The 19,436-nt window shown below is 37.1% G+C and overlaps 1 protein-coding gene across 3 annotated transcripts in view; it reads left to right on the forward strand.

Moving 5' to 3' along the window:
- FSTL5 (follistatin like 5) overlaps positions 1 to 19,436 on the forward strand; it is a 424,501-nt gene that overhangs the window by 276,449 nt on the left and 128,616 nt on the right. For all 3 annotated transcript variants that reach the window (XM_089525584.1, XM_089525583.1, XM_089525582.1), the window contains exon 7: positions 13,740 to 13,906. In XM_089525584.1, the coding sequence (XP_089381710.1) occupies positions 13,740 to 13,906 (167 nt within the window). The remainder of the gene's footprint in view (positions 1 to 13,739; positions 13,907 to 19,436) is intronic.

Consider the following 19,436-nt stretch of genomic DNA (forward strand, 5'->3'; position numbering starts at 1 on the left):
TTTCTTCTGGATTACATTGCATATTCATCTGTGAACTCTTTAACCTTTGAAAGTGGGATGACCAATCACTTCAGATGGAGGAAGGGAAAGCTTTCGTTCTGTGATCTACTTCCAGTTAACTTACTTTTGGACGTATGCCTCTTCATCACAACAGTGGGTATATTGAGAGAAACATCTCTAAACCTGGCTTTAGAAGGGGGTGTAAATATCCTTTCAGAACAAAATGAGGTGTAATAAAAAATGAGATATGTTATGTCTTCCCTTACTCAGGAATATGGAATGACAGGGGCCACAGTTTTAGATTACTTGCTTAGTTATATAACTATCCAAGTCACATAGCTAAGTAGTATCTCCCAATCCACACATACACACCCAATCCAGTCTTATCAAGCAGCACCCACTGTGAGTATGGGATCTTTCTTAGTAATTCAGGACACAATAAACTGATATTTTGACCTCCTTGGTGCAACAGCCAGAAAGAGAATCCTGTCATATTTCCCCCTTGCACTAGAGATGATTCACAGGAGGTGAGTGGAAACATCAATCAGCTGTGTCCCAATCAACCAGATAACAGATTCCTCTCATTTGCAGTGGCTAGTGCCCAGTAAGTTCAGACTGGGAGACTTTCATGAGCACTACGCATACCCTACTCTATTGACTGTTTAGGGATATTTAATATTAACAAGTCATGAATGCATAACTCACGGTTATGTATTTCTAACTGTGAGGGTGAATTTCAGCCAGAATTTTTGTTTTAAGAAAATGGTTCCTAACATGTTTCTCGTATAGTTTCATCTCTGCCTTCTATAGGTAGTTTGGTCCTATGCTACAGTTAATTTCAGATTCACCAATACCGTGGACCTTGAATGGATGTCAGTGTTGGGATCGTGGCCCTAAATCCTAGATTTTTCCATCCTGGAGTGTATGCAGCTGAAGCTATCATTCCACATATTTGGTTGTGAAATTATACCCCCACCCCACCCCAGTATGGAAATGTGTCTGTAATTCTGTTTGTATTTTTCACAGTATACAGAATTTTGAATGTAAGAATGTAATTTCCCACTGGCTAATTTGTGTGTCCATGATTCTTTTTCAAACACATGCTGCTTTAGCTGTTCACATTTTTTTTCTTTGTTAAAATGTGTCAAAAGCCTTGGGAATGTACAGATTTTCTAAGATAAAGTGCATAATACACCACTGCCAGATTCAGGAGATATGATATGAGTACATAAACAGTGTGACTGATTTCTTTGCATACCTATTTCTCAACAACCTTAGTAAATTCACACCACTTTCAAGACCATCCGTATACTAAGGTTTTACTACTTTTCTAACCCACTAGTTCTCAAACTTTTTACCCATGTGACCCCATTTACATCTGCATGCAGATATCACAGCCACCCACCTCAGTGTAGTATATTAATAAATATATTTTGTTTGTTTGGTGTGTGTATATTTTCATTGGTTATTCTTGAGGTTTTTTTTTAAAGAAAACATTTCTAGTTATAGATTTAAAGCAGATTTAACCAACCCTAGTTCTCTTTTTACTCAATTGAGAAAGTAGCAATGTCCAATCAACTGTAGGGGTGTTTTGTGGGAAAAGCTGGACAAATCATTGATGGTAAGTATGGAGTGCTTTCCTGTCAAGGGCTGAATCAAGTGATCTTTAAGAGAATCATACTGAAATTTATTTTCTGTTTATTCAAAGCAAGGCTTTCCAACATTTGAGTTCCAGTATTGTTTGTGCTGTGACAGGCTGTATAGCTTCAGGCAGATTGCTTATGTCTTGTCTGCTAAATAACATAGATTTAAAAAAAAACAAAAAACCTTCTCCATCTCATGAGAGTAGCAGGGTGCAGGACTTCACTGTAGATTGATTGTGGAAATGTGTTACATTACATTGTCTTTTATTCTTTTCTGTATCAGCCCAAGTTTTTTTATCACTCCTGCTGGAAAAGGGAGCTATGCCATCTAACTACAATAAGTGTTATTGGCTCTTTCCTTCCGACAGCTGGTTCCAAGTTGTCTCATTTTTACAACAAGAATAGAGCTGAACCTAAATGTCTGTTTTAGTGTGATGCCTTAAAAAAAAAAAAAACAATCACCCTGAAAGTTAATTCTACCAGTTCTCATGAGGGCAGCTTATTTATACAAACAGCAAATACACACACACACACACACACACACACACTTTCTAAATAATATAAACATTGTTTTTTTGTGGGTTTTGGGGGGCTATGTGGCCATGTTCTAGAAGAGTTTATTTCTGAGGTTTCACCAGCATCTGTGGCTGGTATCTTCAGAGACTCCACATAGCCTGAAAAACCCACAAAAATCTATGGATGCCGGCCATGAAAGCCTTCAACTTCACATAAGATAGACACTGTATCCATCTTAACGTACACATGTACAAAGTTCCCTGTGAGCATGTGAAAAATATTTGTCTGGCTTTCACATATATATTATATACAAATGTGTTTCAGCCCACTTCTCTGTGTCTCCTTTTGTAGCTAAGCATTTGATGACCAATTGTGAAATTAGGAAAATAAAGAAATAAAGAAGCGCCTCTTTGTTTGACCTAAAACTTATTTAAATGTCTTGAACCCAAAAAAGAGCAAAAGGGGGAGTAACCTAATGCAGGTGTCAACCTTCTCTCTAGCGAAACAACTGACCACAAGGGAATTCAAATTCCATGGGTTGCTACCCAGCAGGTCATTATCTGTGGAAAAATACAGGACACTCCCCCTAAAGTCCCATGACTTTATGAATAAAAGAAAACTCCCAAGTCAGCTCCAAGGCCCTGGGACCTGTTGAAATGTTCCAGAGCAATACTCTTCACCAAAAGAGTGCCAGTACATTCTCCCTCCACTACCTGCCACAATCAACCTATTTATACAATGATACAGTATGGGGTAGGTGAAAAACACCAGGAACTTTATTGCACTGGCCCTAGAATGGTCCCTGGTGGTGCAGTGGTTAAATGCCTGTACTGCAGCCATTTACTCAAAACCACAAGGTTGTGAGTTCAAGACCAGCAAAAGGGCCCAAGCTCGACTCAGGCTTGCATCCTTCCGAGGTCGCTAAAATGAGTACCCAGACTGTTGGGAGCTAATTAGCTTACTTGCTGTTCACTGCTATGATCGTTGGAATAGCGGTATATAAATAAAACAAATTATTATTATTATTATCATGTTCCAAAAAAGGGGTGTGAAGAGAATGGGATGGGGCGAAGAACACATCTTACAGCACAGGGAAACTCCGCTGCTGCCGCCGGACGTTCCCATTGCGTTCTACATCCGTCCCACAGGGGGTAATTTTTGAGAATGCTTTTGAACAGTTCTCAAAAATCACCCCCTCTGGGATGGATGTAAAATGCAATGGGAACGTCCGGCAGCAGTGGCAGCGTTCCCCTGTGTGGTAAGATGCATTCTTCATCCCACCCGGTTCTCGTCATGCCCCCTTTTTGGAACGTGACAGGCCTGTTTTAGGGTCAGTGCGATAAAGTCTCAGGTAAAGGGAAGAAAATTTCTACTCAACCACAAGGTGACCAGCAAAGCTCGCATTGCACTTAGGGCAGGAAGATGGCTCACAGAATGAAGAACCAAGAGGGCTTGTGAAGCGGGTGGGCCAGCCTTAAATAATATCCGACTTCCCTCCATCAGATGCCTCAGCTTGTGACCTTGCTACAAGCCAGCTTAATTTTGGCCTCTATTCATGTAGGCCACCAAAGTGTCCCCTCTCCCACAGCATTGTTGCCATGCAGGTCCAGGTATGTACTATGTTGAAAGGAACTCTTTTCACATTATTTCATTCTTTTTAGTGTCCTTATATTTTACTCTCCATTCACGCCATGGAAGTAAAAATGCACCTTACTTTACAGCAAATCCCTTCAACCCACAATATGATTTCTTTTTAACTTAGATTTTGCCCCACCCACCAATTTACAAATCAATAGGATATATGTGCACTCTTGTAGATATTTTCTAGGGATCCCTATCTGAAGAGGGTGAATTACAATTTTGAAATTGTCTATTTCTGCACCAATAATAAAGGGTGGGGTGGAGTTCATAGGAAAATAAAACAGAGGAATATTTCCCACCCTGCCTCGCTGGTGGTGAACACTGGTAAACAACAAAACAACAAAATTAAAGGGGGCGGGTGAAGCTGATCCTATAACAGTGCATGCCCAGCAGTGCATGGATTGTTTACCACTTATATTTTCTGCATATCTTGGAAAGCTTTGGGACACCCCAGAGTTTGCACATAGGCACAAGGTGTTTATTGTTCCCTGCATATCATTTATTTTATTTTATTTTATTTTTCGCACAGTGGGCCCAATCCATGTGGAGTTCAATGTATGTAGTTCATCCCTGCATAGCTGGAATGGCTATTGTAAATAAATGGGCATAGCAAAAACTCTTCTAGTAAAGTTCTTCATCAAGAATGAAACAAGTCATGGTCAGTCATATTTGGTTGTCTAAAATATATTGTTGATTTGGCACATTAACAAGATATATACAGTAAATATCTTGGATATATAGAAGTGTAATAGAAACTGAGTTTTATTTAGCATAGAATTTTACATAGAAATGTGAATTATTTTCTCCAAAAATAAACTAGATATATGATCACATGCAGAAAATATTTCTTCCCCAGCCTATTTCTTTTCTTTGGGCTTTGTTCCATGTTTTGACAGTATTTTTAGAAAAAATGCTTGACACTATAAAATTTATATAAAATGTATTTTAAAAGGTTTATTATGGCTTTGTTCACCAAATAATTTGATTTATATTGGGCTCAACTGATGACAGAATACGAAGGTTCATCTGTTCTCTTCTAGATGTGTTTAAAAATGTGTTAAGTTTCACCTAACAGAATCTGAACAAAATGGGATGTGAAAGTGGAACTGACATTATGCCCTACTGAAGGAGCCATAAAAGGAAATAAAAATCATATGCAATAACACTGTGCCTTTATCACACATATATAAAATGACACTAAAACCACATAAGAGCAAAAGGTAAAAATTATCCCATCACAGTGCTCTATGTTTTTATTTTAGAGTTTTATGGTCTTCCCATTAAGAGTTTGAAACTTGCTGTAGATTATGTACAAAGAACAGTTCTGTGTCGTTTGAGGAGGTGATTGCTTTTAAATTACATTCTAAATAGGCAAACAAAATGAATACAGTCTTAATGTGGTCTTAATTCTATCTAGTAAGCACCAGTCTGGATAATGTTCATTAGTTTCGACTCAAAGGGGTGTTTTGTGGTTGCAAGTGAATAAATAAGTAAAAGTGAATGTGAAGACTGAAAATGTGCTGTTGTTAATTAAAAGGTGCATTTGTTCTTTGTAAATATTTTGTCAGTATAAATGTAGTATATACAAATGGTTATGCATGTGCTTTTGCTTTTGTGCTGTTTGATCATAATGTTAGCTTGCTTTTCTGTTTAACTACTTGTGAACTGGAACAATGTCATGAGTTTCTCCCTTTCCATTATCATATTTGTTCATTCATGCTGACTGTGGATTCAAACAACTTGTTTTTGTAGTGTTTGTATAAATTATCTGATTCATTTCCATATCATAGACTTTTATAACATTGGGACATAACAGAAATGTAACTATCCATGAAAAACAAACATGGAGTTAGTGATAATATATCAGAAAATAATCAGAATGTCTAAGACAACTACATTCCTTCCACTTATTGGCCCAGTACACTGATGAATGGTTTGTCACATAGCGACTGACCCACTGAATATAGGATGTTTTTAAATAACATCCACATGGAAAATGTGACCTATATGCCAACATTACAACTAATTAAAACAGGAGCCTCATAGGTATCTCAAGGTGACTTAATTGTCTGAGCAAGCTCCAGAGACTACAACACGAAGCAGTGGATTCAAATCACTGGTTAGATTCCACCTAACATTTTGACCTGAACCACACAGTTTCCATGGTTGCCCACTTTGGGAGTGGGCCATGTGGTTGCCTCTGGCCTCTCTTCCGGGCCATTTGTTCTGGGCCTATGAGAAACTTCTTTACTGTAAGTGGAATGGACTGCTCCCAAGGATCATGGACTTTCAATCTTTGGAGGTCTTTAAAGAGGTTGGATGAGCATCTTTCAGGAGTGCTTTAGTTGTATATTTCTGTCTGGTAAGAGGTTAGAGTAAGTGACTCTTGTGGTCCATTCTGACGCTATGTCAGGAACTAGTTGAACTCTCCCCCCAGACTCAGTAAATTGGGTTTCTGTGGATGACCAGCAAGCTTTTTATTTATGAAGTCATGGAGATGCAACTGGTCTGGTATCTTGGACAGAATTGAAACTTAAGTACATATACATCAAATATAAGCCTATTAAAAGCATTGGCTCCACCTTACAAAACTGGTGGTCTCAGTCATATCATTGTTCTCGAAATAGTTGGTTCTTCTTTGGTTATTTTCCCTTTTTCCCCAGGCCACTTTCCCTAGTTGTTCTAACTGTTGCAGCAGTTGATAACAATGGTCTTCACAAACCAGACACATCCCTTTACCAAGCATTCAGCAAAACCCAATTATTATTTAAGTCCTCTCTCTGAAGCTCCCATAGCTATCTATATATCCCACAACACATGTTACCTATTTGTTTAACAGATACAACCAATTTGTATTTTTTGCCTCTTGAGATACACAAACCAGTTTACATGCACCATACCAGCTAGCTGGAATAATGCATCATATCATCATGAATCTTTATCTGTATGCAACTCTATATATCAAAGCATACCCATCTCAGCCAACCTAATAGTCCTACACAAAGTATCAAACTACCAGGTTTGTTTCAAATGCATATCAGTTAGTAAACATATCAGTACCACATAAAACATATCAATTAACACACCTGATGTAAACCCTCCACTATATTCATGTCATCTCACAGCATATTATACAAAGCAAAACCTCCAAGTGAGACATCATAATGTAATATTATGCCTTCCAATTAAAACCATACATACCAGAATATCATACATCAATTCATTTGTATCAAACACATGATACATAAGAAGATCCCCTAGCACAATATCATGGCAGGATGAGCCAGACAGTCTAAGCTTTTGTGCTATTAACTGTATGCTAGCTGTATCCTCATAATTGTCATATTCAGCCTCAGTACTGAAATATTACATCTACAGGCCCCTAGGTCTTCCCCTCATGTTTATGGGAGTGGCACAGTTTTGCCAGGTTTGGGCCCTTCTCTAGGCTGTTCAAGGCCCAAGTGAGACTTTTCCCCCACAGAAAGTGACTTTGAAGGCCAAGAGAGGGCTAAAAATAATGACAAAATTGACCTCCGACACCCCAGGGGGTATTAGGGGATTGTTGTTGCATACTGGTATTAAAAAAGATTTGGGAGTCCAACTAGGTACTTGGCCCAAAGTCTCATGGGAGGCCAATGTCACACCTAATTGCCTAGTACTACTGGTCTACATAATACAATATATATCCAGGCAGACATAAGCAAAGTTACTGTTCTGAAGTTCAACTTAGAATGTTTGCCAAAGATATTCCACAGTATACTTCTCCAGCCTAGTGAGACCCTCCAGAGATATTATTATTTTCATAATCTGAAAAGAGGAATAAGCCTCTTGAATTCTTTAATAACAATATCTCTAGAAAGTAAAACTAAATTTAGAAGGCCTTCTGGGGGAATGATTTGATAAGATTACAGTGTGAATCTGTAAGCCTCTCATGTTTCCTCCCATAATATGATCACCAGAATTAGTTGCAGATTTGGGACATGTACCTTTTACTCCATGTAATACTTAATTAATGTTGCAAAAAAAAAAAAAAATCCTGTCTTAACATGCCAAGATATCAAACAAGAAATACCAGTCAACTACTGCAAAACTTTTTGGCCCCTGCATTAGAACACACATACACAGGCACACACATACTCAGACACACACATACACATAGAGGCATGCAAATTACAACACCTTGTACATAAAACATTTTACAGAGAGCATACCTTTTGGTCAAGAAAGGTAGCAAAAGTTCCCAAAATGTGAAAAGTCATTGAAAAATATGCACTCTTTCAATATTCCCCTTTAGCATGAAAACTTTTGAAATTTCCTATTCACGTGTGTGAAAAAAACAGCTGAAGAGTACCTTTGGAGCAAAATACAATTTTACTTGCTAAAAAAAGTTCTTGTTTTTATTTAAAGGCATGGAATTATTTTAGCTTTCCATGCTGCAGCAAAGACCTTCTTTCCCTAAATGTTTGATGTTTTCTTCTGAAAACACATTAGACAAATGTGCTATCTCTTTAATTGTACTAATTACAAAGTGCTCTCTTAATTTGGCTAAAAAGAGCCATTTAAGAATCTCTGTACAATCATAGATAGATGTTGTATACCCAATTGAAAGATTAATGTCTGTCTTACTTGAAACTAATTTGTTGTTTGAGTAGTAATGAAGTGACTCAAAGCTCCTTTGGCTCCTTCAGGCCACTTGTCACAAAACATTTAAAGTAGAACATTCCCTTAAGTATAATAGGTTTACTTTACATTGTTATATAAACTCAATTTTAAACACAGTGGAATCAATGCACCCAAATGTAAGCACTGTTCAGTTTCAGTAAAGAGAGAGGAAATCTACACCTAAATTTAATTTCTAGTTACAACTAGAGTAGTCCCATTAAATAAATTGCTGAATGGTTAGTCGATACTTGGATTGTTGTCATTTATTTATTCCCTGCTTTTTTTTCTGAGTGCAGGACTCAAGTCAGCTTACAAAAGTTAAAACCCATATAGCTAGACAATCTGCACCATGCAAAAGTAAGTAAGTAAGTAAACTGTTGATGGGTATTAAAAACATTTAAAAACATGACAATTAAAAGGGGAAACAACTAATAGAGATAACACAGCATATTATGAAAGGCCCATTTATAAATTTAATTTTATTCAGCCAATCTAGATAGAAATATAATTGAATGTAGGCTCTAAGGGGCCAACTTGAAAGTCATGCTTTGCAAAGTTACACATCTGGATAATTTCTATTTTATATAGTTTTCTTTAATTATAGGTACTCTTAGTATAGCATTGGCAGGAACACAATTGAAGCTAGCTGATGTTTCTTTGTAACCATGGCTTCATGTGAGATTATATTCAAGTTTAATTGCCATGATAACATTCTGTGGAACCTTGGGGTTTGTAGTGTAGGAAAAGGTATTCTTAGCCAGAAAATTCTAGTGCAACTGCAAACCTTAGGATTTACCAGGATTCCATAAGATGCAGCAATGAGAATTAAAGTGAAATAATAGCACTAGAACTGTGTACTATGAAGGGACCCTCCACTCTCCCCTCCACTTTTTTGGTCAGTAGCAGCAATCGGAAATTATCCTCAACAGCTTTACATTTTCTTTAAAAATGCATTTTGCTTACCCATATGTGTGCATCATGCATACACACACACACACACACACACACCTACAATTTGAAAAGCAAGAAACCAAATTAAAAATTAAGAAATATCTAAACATGTTGCCAAGTATCATTCCACATATGACAGTCTCCTGATTGGCCTACCTTATTCAAAGCAGAAAAAAAAGCAGCCAATTGTTTTCCAGCTGTAATCCCTGTCCAAATGGAAGGTAGAAGAGTGGCATTGGAATTCCAGGGCTTATTGCATAGTAGATAGGCTTAGGATGAGAGTGACAAGCTGTTTTAAATCTGAAATATTTACAAAATAATAATTTATGGAAGCAACATAACAGACGGCGGAGCATTTAAATAGTAACTCTGTGATGTATATTACTGAGGGGCCCAAACTTGGCATGCTGATTAAACGTTTTTCTTCTTCTGACAAAGCTACTCTAGTTGCTTTTTGAAAAGGTGAGTGAAATGTTCAAATTGGCCTTGCTTAGATCGTCATTTTTTAGTCTTCCAAGTCAGTTCTATATGAGACTGTGAACCCTTTTTTTTCCACCCACATGCATAGTTTTGTGGCATTTTTCCAAATGTCAACAAATCTTCAGCACTTTTCTCTAATTTACATATTTCTAGGCACCCTCTCTTTTACTACAGCATATTTATGCACATTTCCTACAAGCAATATTCCTTTTCTATTCTTGTTGATGATATCTCTATTTGACCTGTGCAGGAAGTGCACAGTCTTGGTTTCATTTCTGACTCTTCCTTGCAATGTATCCCCCCAGATTCAAGCCATAACCAAGGCATGCAGATTCTTTCTCGATAATATCACTAAAATTCAACGGTTTCTTTCAGCATCTACTGCCAAGATTCAGGTCTAAGCTCTTGTAGTCTTGTAACTGGACTTTTGTATCCTCCTTCTGGTGGGGCTTCTTCTTTCTCACCTCTGTCCTGTAATTTCTGTCCAGCATTCAGCTGCACACATTATCATGTCTGCTTTCCGCTTCAATCAAATTTCTCCTTTATTGTCATCCCACCATTGGCTCCTCCTCCCTGTCTGTATTCGTTACAAACTTCTGTTGATAACTAATAATAATAATAATAATAATAATAATAGATTTATTTCTAGCCCGCCCAATCACGAAGATTCCGGGTGGGTTACAACAATAAAATACAACAAATTACAATAGAGTTAAAAAATCCAACCCTAGACCTACCCCTCCCCCATTCCCAGTACTAAAACAGAATTAAACAGTAATAATATTAAAACATTAAAAACATTAAAAACATTAAAAACATTGAACAACCAAAAAATAGGCAGAAACATTGGCGGGGGGAAATAGACAGATCAGGGGACAAATATCTCAATATCTGGGGAGGGTAACTAAGTTGGAAAGGCCTGCCGGAAGAGATCCGTCTTGAGTGCTTTCTTAAAAGCTGTCAGAGTGGGAATGTGACGGATCTCCTCCGGCAGGTCATTCCATAGTTCAGGAGCAGTAGTAGAAAAGGCCCTCTGGGAGACAGATGTTAGCCTAGATTTTTTTGGCTGTAGTAGATTTCTTCCAGAGGACCTTAGTGTGTGGGACGGACAATAGGGAAGAAGGCGTTCCTTCAAGTACTCTGGGCCCAAGCCATGTAGGACTTTAAAGGTAATCACCAACACCTTGTACTTTGCCCGGAAACTAATAGGCAGCCAGTGCAGGGACTTCAAGACCGGTGTTATATGGTCATTCCTAGAAGTTCCCGTGATCAATCTGGCTGCCATATTTTGTACCAGCTGAAGTTTCCAAACTTGGCACAAGGGTAGCCCCAAGTAGAGCGCATTACAGAAGTCCAATCGAGAGGTTACCAGTGCATGTACTACTGTTTCCAGGTCCCTCGGCTCCAGGAAGGGGCGCAGTTGGCGTATCAGACGAAGGTGATAGCAGGCGCTCTTGACTGTCGCATCCACCTGAGCTGTCAGTTGGAGAGACAAGTCAAGAAGCACCCCCAAGCTGCGAACAGAATCCTTCAGGGGAAGGATCAGAGTTTCTTTCTCCTTACCTTTCCACTCATGTGGAAGTAATCAAAGACTGCTGCCCCAGCCAAGGATTTTCACTGCTTCATCCTGGATCTGCCCCTTTTCACTTGCTGCCATTCACTCCTGGAACCTCCTTCCTCCACAAGCATGGATCATCACCTCTTTAATCAGCTTCAAAACTGAGTTAAAGACAATACTTTTCAGGGAAGCATTCTCAGACATTATATGATTGTTATTCAATGTTATTTTAATTTATTGCCTGCTATATTTTATTATTATTTGAATGTTAACATGTAGACTGTATGCCATAAGCAGTTTTATTTTATCTATTTTAATTGATTGTAGATACAATGCTGTGTAAATTTACAGTGCTTTATAGATAAAGCTTAACAATAATAATAAAAATAAATTAATAAGCTTCTTTTGCATATGCGTTTTTCAGATAGATGCATTTTCACATGACACATTGTTTTTAATTTGCCATCCCTCAAGCTCTGAAATGTACAAATTTTCATGCATAAATTGTATTCAGGTTTTCTTTCTGGGAGCAACAAATTGGGTAAATTCTCATTAAAATATAAATCCAACCAACATCTCACTCATCTCTAATCAGTAAAAATAATCAGGAGAGCTAAGCCCTCTACAATCCATTGTCTTCCTTAAATTTTCTCCTCACTCTTCAGCCCAGATATCATACTGAAAATGAACCAAGCTGAAAGAAAAGCATTCCAAGTTGGAATGCTCCTAGAGTATTCTGCCCCTAGAGTTAGCCCAGATTCTCCTGTTACCTCTGCACTCTATAGCAACGTCAGGTTGCCTTCTACACATGCATTCTAGCACTGCTGCTGCTGGCATGAGTTGTTCCCTCTGAGGTCAGAAACAGAGTGCCCAATATCGACCACATAGTTGGGTGCCTTATTGTGATTCCAAAGGGAGGGAATGCCAGGTGACAGCAAGAACTCATGTGTGGACAGCCACCCTGTGTTGCTATGGAGTACTCTGAGTTTTCCTGCAAAATCCAGAGCAAAAAGGTTAGTTATTTTAAACCAATTTAAGGTTGATATGATGCAGATTCGGTGTAAAACTGAATGCATGAAACAACATTTTCAGCAGAGAAAATAATATCTCTGTCAAAATATTATTTTCTACATAGAAAATGCTGTTTTCTGTACAGAAAATACTGTAAATGGAGATTTTTTTTCCTGCACCAAATCTGGTGGATGAAAAGATAATCTTCACTCGAATCAGGGATTTGGCTCTGTGTTATGAAGACAGATAATAATGAGACTAGGGTGAGACTCTTTTATTTGGCTCATGTGCACTAGACCTAAGATGTACAAATTGGGAAAAGTTATCATAATATTTGTGCTTCTTTTGACATTAACATTCCCTTCATCATTCTCATATTATATAGAGATAAGGCAGAAACATGGCTGACATCACTCTGCATTTTTAAAATAGGGATGTAATTATTCACTATTTTTTTTCTCAAACAAAACAATGAGTAATGCTAACAAATTTATTTTCATTGTGAAAAAGTCTTTGAAAACTATGTTGGTTTAGAAAGTTATTCATAATTTTGCACTTATTCTTTGTAAAATATGAATGTAGTGCAGAATTTTTCTGCAGAAAATATTGTTTCTGTGCAAACCACTATGAGTAGATGTAGTGCAGAATAAGTAGGCATTTACAGTATATTCTGTACAAGAAACAGCATCGAAAATAATATTATTTTCTGTGTTAAAATGCTGTTTTGTCCACAAAAATATTTTTGCACAAAAAAACAATGTTTGAATTTTGCACACAGTAAGACTAAAACTGTCTAGGATTTTTCCCCCCATTGGACTTTGTTGCCATTGAAGGAACATGCTTTCCAACCATTTCCTCCCACATATTCTTTCCATCCCTAATTTAAACTCTAAAGGGTTGTTTGAACAGATGCCCACTCAAAAGAGGAAAAAACAACAATGTAGATAGAAAGTCTCAATATGAATATGTTGGTTCAGAAGAATGTTACAGTATTATTTACAGAGTGAACAAATATTTTGATGTACTTTTGAAGCCTGTGTATCATGTTTTTTTCCTTTGAAGTCATTTAATGTTTAAAACCTCTCTTCTTAATAGGCATTTGCTTGTTGTCTGTCAATCTTATTGAAATGTCATGCTGACCTTTTATTTGAAACATTTCTGTTTCCCATCTCCATTTCAAAATTATTTTGCCTTTGATTCAAATTAAAACCTTAAACGGATCTGGGTATGGAAATCCTGGATGCTAATTAACATTTAATGCAATGTATCTTTTACAGAAGTAATTCAACTGAGTCTGCCAGAAGATCAGAAAATAAGCATCACTACAGCAACAGTAGGACAAAGTGCAGTACTAAGTTGTACCATTCAGGGAACCTTGAGACCTCCCATCATCTGGAAGAGGAACAATGTTGCTCTGAACAACTTAGATTTGGAAGACATCAATGTAAGTGGTAAAAAAAACTCTCCAGCTATTAAATAGAATCATTATAAAACCTTTGCCATAATAATAATAGCACTGCTGTTTGTCAAGCTGACAACTGCTCCTTACTTTTGCAGAACTGAGCTTTTATTTTTCTTCTAGGGGTCATAATAATAACAATAATAAATTTTATTTGTGTTTCCCTGCCTCTCCCATAGGATCAAAGCGGGGTTACCGACTAATTAAAAACCATTACATGCTAGTAATGCTTCTCAGATTAAATGACCACTTGTATATGACCCCATTGGTATACACAGAGAGAGGGGGGGAGGGAGAGAGAGAGAGAGAGTTAGTTAGTTAGTTATATTCTTTCAATTCCAATTATTGTGACCCTATCATAGGGGTTTAGGGGCTATTTTATTGAGCTGACCATCATCTTAGGCTATGTGTGTGTGCATGTGTGTGTGTTGCCTGATGCCATCCAATGATTTTTCATTTCTAAGTAACAATTTGAACTGGAGGGCTTTACTCCAGTACTCAGATCACTATGCCAAGTTTGCATGCACGGAGTATAAATCCATTGGGTATACTGTTTTTCTTATACAGTCTGCCCTTCCTTTACATGGGGGATCTGTTCTGGACTCCCCCACATATGGGGAAATGAGCATATGCTCAAGCCTCATAGGTATAATGACGTGCGTGCTTGCATACGGTGTGGGTATGCACCTCATCACTTCTAACGGGGCTTGCTTTCCACGTAAGCTCAAAGCCGCGGAAGGCAAGCCCACCTATGAGGAGGGCTGACTGTATAAGCAAATGGAAGTGAATAATAAATGAAAGGTGAAGAAGCAAGTAAATTTACATCAGAGCAACATGTTGCACCCTACATATTTTGAGAACTGTCCTGCCTGGATTTGGTCAACATCCCTGTTACTTTGGTTTTGTATGGACTTCACTTTTTTAGCTGAAAAGTCCTGTCAAATGAAGATGCATGCCCCCATTTCACCTGGATGGGGTTGTGGTTTATTGGAATGTAAAGTGATGTCTTGAGTTGGCTTTTGGGATGCAAAAAATCTTTAAAATATGTGAAACATTGTCAAAAAAAACATTCTTTTTTTTTAAATGTTGAGACATCCTGACAAGAAGAATCCTGAATTGAGGAAAATCTTCACAGTCCAGTACTTGTTCTATGCAAAATTCAGACACTGTTATTTTTCATGGAAAACAACATTTTCTGCATGAAAAATAATATTTCAATGCAGAAATATCAAATCCTGGACAGAAAATGCTATAATTGGGATTTATTTGGAATAAACATCACACAAGGTTGATCATTTTCTGTGTGGAAACAAACATTTTCTGTGTGAGAATTAATAATTCTGTGTTGAAAAATGTTTCCTGTTCAGAAAATGCTGTTTCCTGTGCAAAACAACCACATGTGAAATTTGCAAAAAAAGTCCCAATTTGCATATAGTCTTTGAAAAGTGTGTAATTTTCAAAGGCTTTCTCATAGCTAGAAAAGAATTGTTCAGATTATTTGTTGCTACCTTGAAGAAGAAAACATATTGAAGACTTAGTTGGTCTTGTGAAGGTTCATCCACTCGCTTGTAATTATGTCCCATCTGTGCGCATAATTTAGGCATTTATTTCTGTTTATATATATACAATCAAAATATCTACTGTAGGCTAACTCTAATCCAAAAAGATTTATTATCTCTCCCACAGTAAAGATGAAACAATTCTAACGGATACCAGAGCAGTGGTATCTTTTAAGAAATTCACCTGCTACACAAAATATTCCCCATTGTTTTCTAATTCAGATCAGCAGCACAAATTCAATTGACTTTAATGGACCTGGATTTTACCCATTGCTTTTAGGCTGATTTTTCAAAACAGCACTACATAGTCAAGCTCATGTATATGACAATCCTGTGCAAGTTTATTTCAGAAGAAAGTCCCATTGATTTCAGTGAAACATTCTCCCTGCTAAATATGTATAGGATTATAGGCTTAATGTAGGTTCTTTAGACTATAAATTATTTTAGTCACTCATTTACAGCTACAAGTAGAATCATTATGGAGTTGAAAAGATGGATTTATTTTTTTATTGCATTCCTATGAAGTTGGGGGTGTAGGTGAATTTATAATCTTACTTAGTGTTTGTGAAGAAAACATGAACAAAGGATTTAAGATGAATTATGCTGGCATTTTCTAGTTGTATTATGCTATTAAAGTACACAGCTGAGGTGTCTTTCACCTGTGTTTGCTGCTGCTTTGTAGTAAATTAAATACTCTGCTCTGTTGTTCATACCTATTAACATTTCCTACTTCAGATACATACAAACATAGTTGTGATGAAATCATTGCTTTATTAATGTTTTGCCTAAAAAGAAGTTGAGGCCCAAGAGAAAACAGAGCAGTTGGATAGGTCCACTGAGAAGAACTGTGCTTCTCAATTGCACTGTGGAACATGAATGTAACCCTTACAGATATGGAACTTCAAATAAATGCTTTCAGAGAAAATGTGATATACTGTGGTTTATGCAGCACTTTAAATATAAATTCATTTGTTGTACTTACAAAAGCAATTTCAGCACTCAAAAAGACTCAGCACTGGTACAATTTCTTCTGTCTCTAGAGGTGGTTTTCTGTGTTTTCACCTCTAGCTATTTTATGAGCAATGGTGCATTTGTTTAGTACTGAGAGCTGACTTTAAATCACAGTATACAGAACAAAAACCAAATGTATCTTTCTGCCTTTTCAAGTAGAGAACAGAATATTCACAGTAATCATGTCATCACAAATGATCAAGAAGAATTTATGAACATTAGTGCTAGTAAAGTCAATGGGATTATTTGAAAATGACTCACCATCAACTGTAAGGATGGTTGTAGATATAGCACCAGTGAAGAGCAGTCCTGTCCCATTAAAAATAACTGCTAGAGTAGATTTTAGATTCAGCCTGTGGTAGAAACAAAGAAAACTGCTTTACTTTCTCCTATATTTTTATTTTCAAATTTCATGTGTTCAGAGATGAATGCATCTGCATACTTTGCTAAATTCTTCAAAAATGAACTACAACACTCATCCTATTTGTACTGGTTAAATCTAATAAGTGGAATTAATTTCAGGATGGAATGGACCCTGTTGTAATTGCTTCTCATGGAGATGCTTTGAGAAAAAAGAAATGGGAAGTGTAGTCTAGCTAGCATTCTTTAATGCACAGGGATTCAAATCCAGACATTTATGAATGAACTTGGACTGATGTGTCAAGCAGAGCTTTTTTTCTTCTATATTTGATGTTTTATTTTATATATTAAAAATCCTATCATGAATTTGAATAAAAAGTAAATTATTTTATCACAAATAATCTGAAACAAAATTTTCATCCCTCCTTAAGTAGGAGGTGAAGAAGTGTTGTGTTCCTCTCTCAAAAGCCTTTAGTGGGCTTGTACAATACACATGTATTGCTACAAACAGATTGCTATAGGCAGCTATTCTCATCTTAAAGATCAGCCAAGAGAACATGTTGGTAGCATCTAAGAGTTCAGGAACTATTTCTACCATCCATTGCAGGTTACACCTCCTCCTTGGCCAGGAGACTAGTTCTGGGATTGTGAAACACATTTGAGGGTGAAACAAGGCAAACATGAGAGTTCATCTGATATTAAAGGACAATCACCACTTCAAGAGTGGTAGTTCTCATTTTCTTTGCACCCATAGCCATAGATCCACTACTTAGAGATACTAGAATGTGGCTTCTTGACCAATGCTATACATGGCTAGTTGAATATAAGTCTTACTGTTATGTAAGATTGCAGATGACTGGTGCTTATTTACCTCAAAACATGTGCATAGGATTTGAATCCAAATATTTGAATTTCTTCAGCATAAACTAAACTAATCAGCAGAACCCTTTCCCATATGCATTCCTTCTTGGTCCCAGGACTGAAGAATATCTGACCTTTCAAATGCTGTTGGACTGCAGCTTCCATCAGCCATGGCCAGCAAAATTATTGATGTAGGTTCTTGGAAAGTTCAGTCTGGTAACATCTGGAGAGCCTATGATCGCCAGCCCTCATTTATAAAAGTCTAGAAGGAAACACACAGAAACAAGAAAAGCCACTTATCCCATGAAAATATGAGAGCAAATCAGAAGTAGCTCATGGATCTGCTACATCAGGATGGTGAAACTATTCATACTTTTGTCTCCGCCAGGTTTTCCAAGCACTGGGATTGCTCCCATTCATTTTGGAGCATTGGTCAAAGGAGCAGCAATAAAATCAAGAATAGATTTACCACCCTCTCAATGAGTGAGCCACTGGCTGCTCCTGAAATTAATAAATAGTAATTTCCAATCTTGCTTCCTTAAATGTTGTTAGCCCTCAGAAGCCCTGACAATTGACCATGCCAACTAGAGTTTCTGAGAATTGTAGCAATATCTGAGGCCAAACAGTACTTTGCAAACTACTTTTCTGATTAATGAAATGCACTTCCTTATGAAATGAAATTACTCATTTCAATATAAATATCCTCTCTTCTGTTGAAATGCCAACCTTCATTTTTGTTTTGTTTCACTGCCCTTCCCCCCTTTATTGTTAAAATAGTTTTTGATGCTGTAGGCAATTATAAAGCTAATTCTTGGCCTTTTCCTAAACAAAGCAAAAGCTGCTTCCTGATTCTCCACACTTGTTGTTGATAATATTCTACACAATTATGCCTTACTTTGTTGTCTGTTCCCTTTGTTCTGTTTTCAAATCCCGTAAAGTCAATAGCGATTGACTGTGCTTGCCTCTGTAGAAATATGTGGCATTTCAAGAAAAAGCAAGCTAGGGAACCCATCAAGGCTTGTTTCTTCTTTTTTTGAAGACAGTATGTATTCCCAGTGCTGCACTTTCCCCAAATTATTCTTTGGAAAAAGTGTTCATTATTTATTTCTATTACCACAGTAGCTTTTTGTGTATCATTCCCCAGAGAGTCTACTACACCTCTTTCATTTGTGCTAGCCAGCTTGCTGTAGGTACATGACTGTAATTCTTATCTGAAGCTTTAGTTCAACATAAAGTACAGCTTTAAAAAGACCACCAATTCACATAAAATTGTCTTTTCCTATACCTTCTTTTCCACTGTACACTGGTTAGAAACATAAAATATCACCTATATACACTGGGATTGGTTCACACTTGTGGCCAGCACTTCATTCTTTATTATGTGATTATACTGTAGATGAGAACATGAACATTTGGCTCCATTGGGTTAGAGGTGCTGCAATTATTATTCAAAAATCAAAAGTGAATTATTTTATTTATGCATTCATTTTATCTATTTGCCTTTGATTTTATCCAAGGCTGGTATGTAGGTTGTTCAATCTAATTATAAGCATAATCCTAACTTCCTACTTGCACGGTATACAGCAGTGGAATTTTTTTCAAGATATTAACAAGCGACTAATAAAGTTCCATCCAGAGCTTGCCTCCTACTGTTTGTAAGACATAGGAAACCTGGTTTAGGTCTAGGCTATATGTCAGACTGTATCTCCCTATACTGCTTTCTG

The sequence above is a fragment of the Sceloporus occidentalis genome, unplaced genomic scaffold (assembly GCF_023333645.1).
Source record: "Sceloporus occidentalis isolate IW3139 unplaced genomic scaffold, rSceOcc1.0.p SCAF_5, whole genome shotgun sequence".
In the NCBI taxonomy this organism is placed as follows: domain Eukaryota; kingdom Metazoa; phylum Chordata; class Lepidosauria; order Squamata; family Phrynosomatidae; genus Sceloporus; species Sceloporus occidentalis.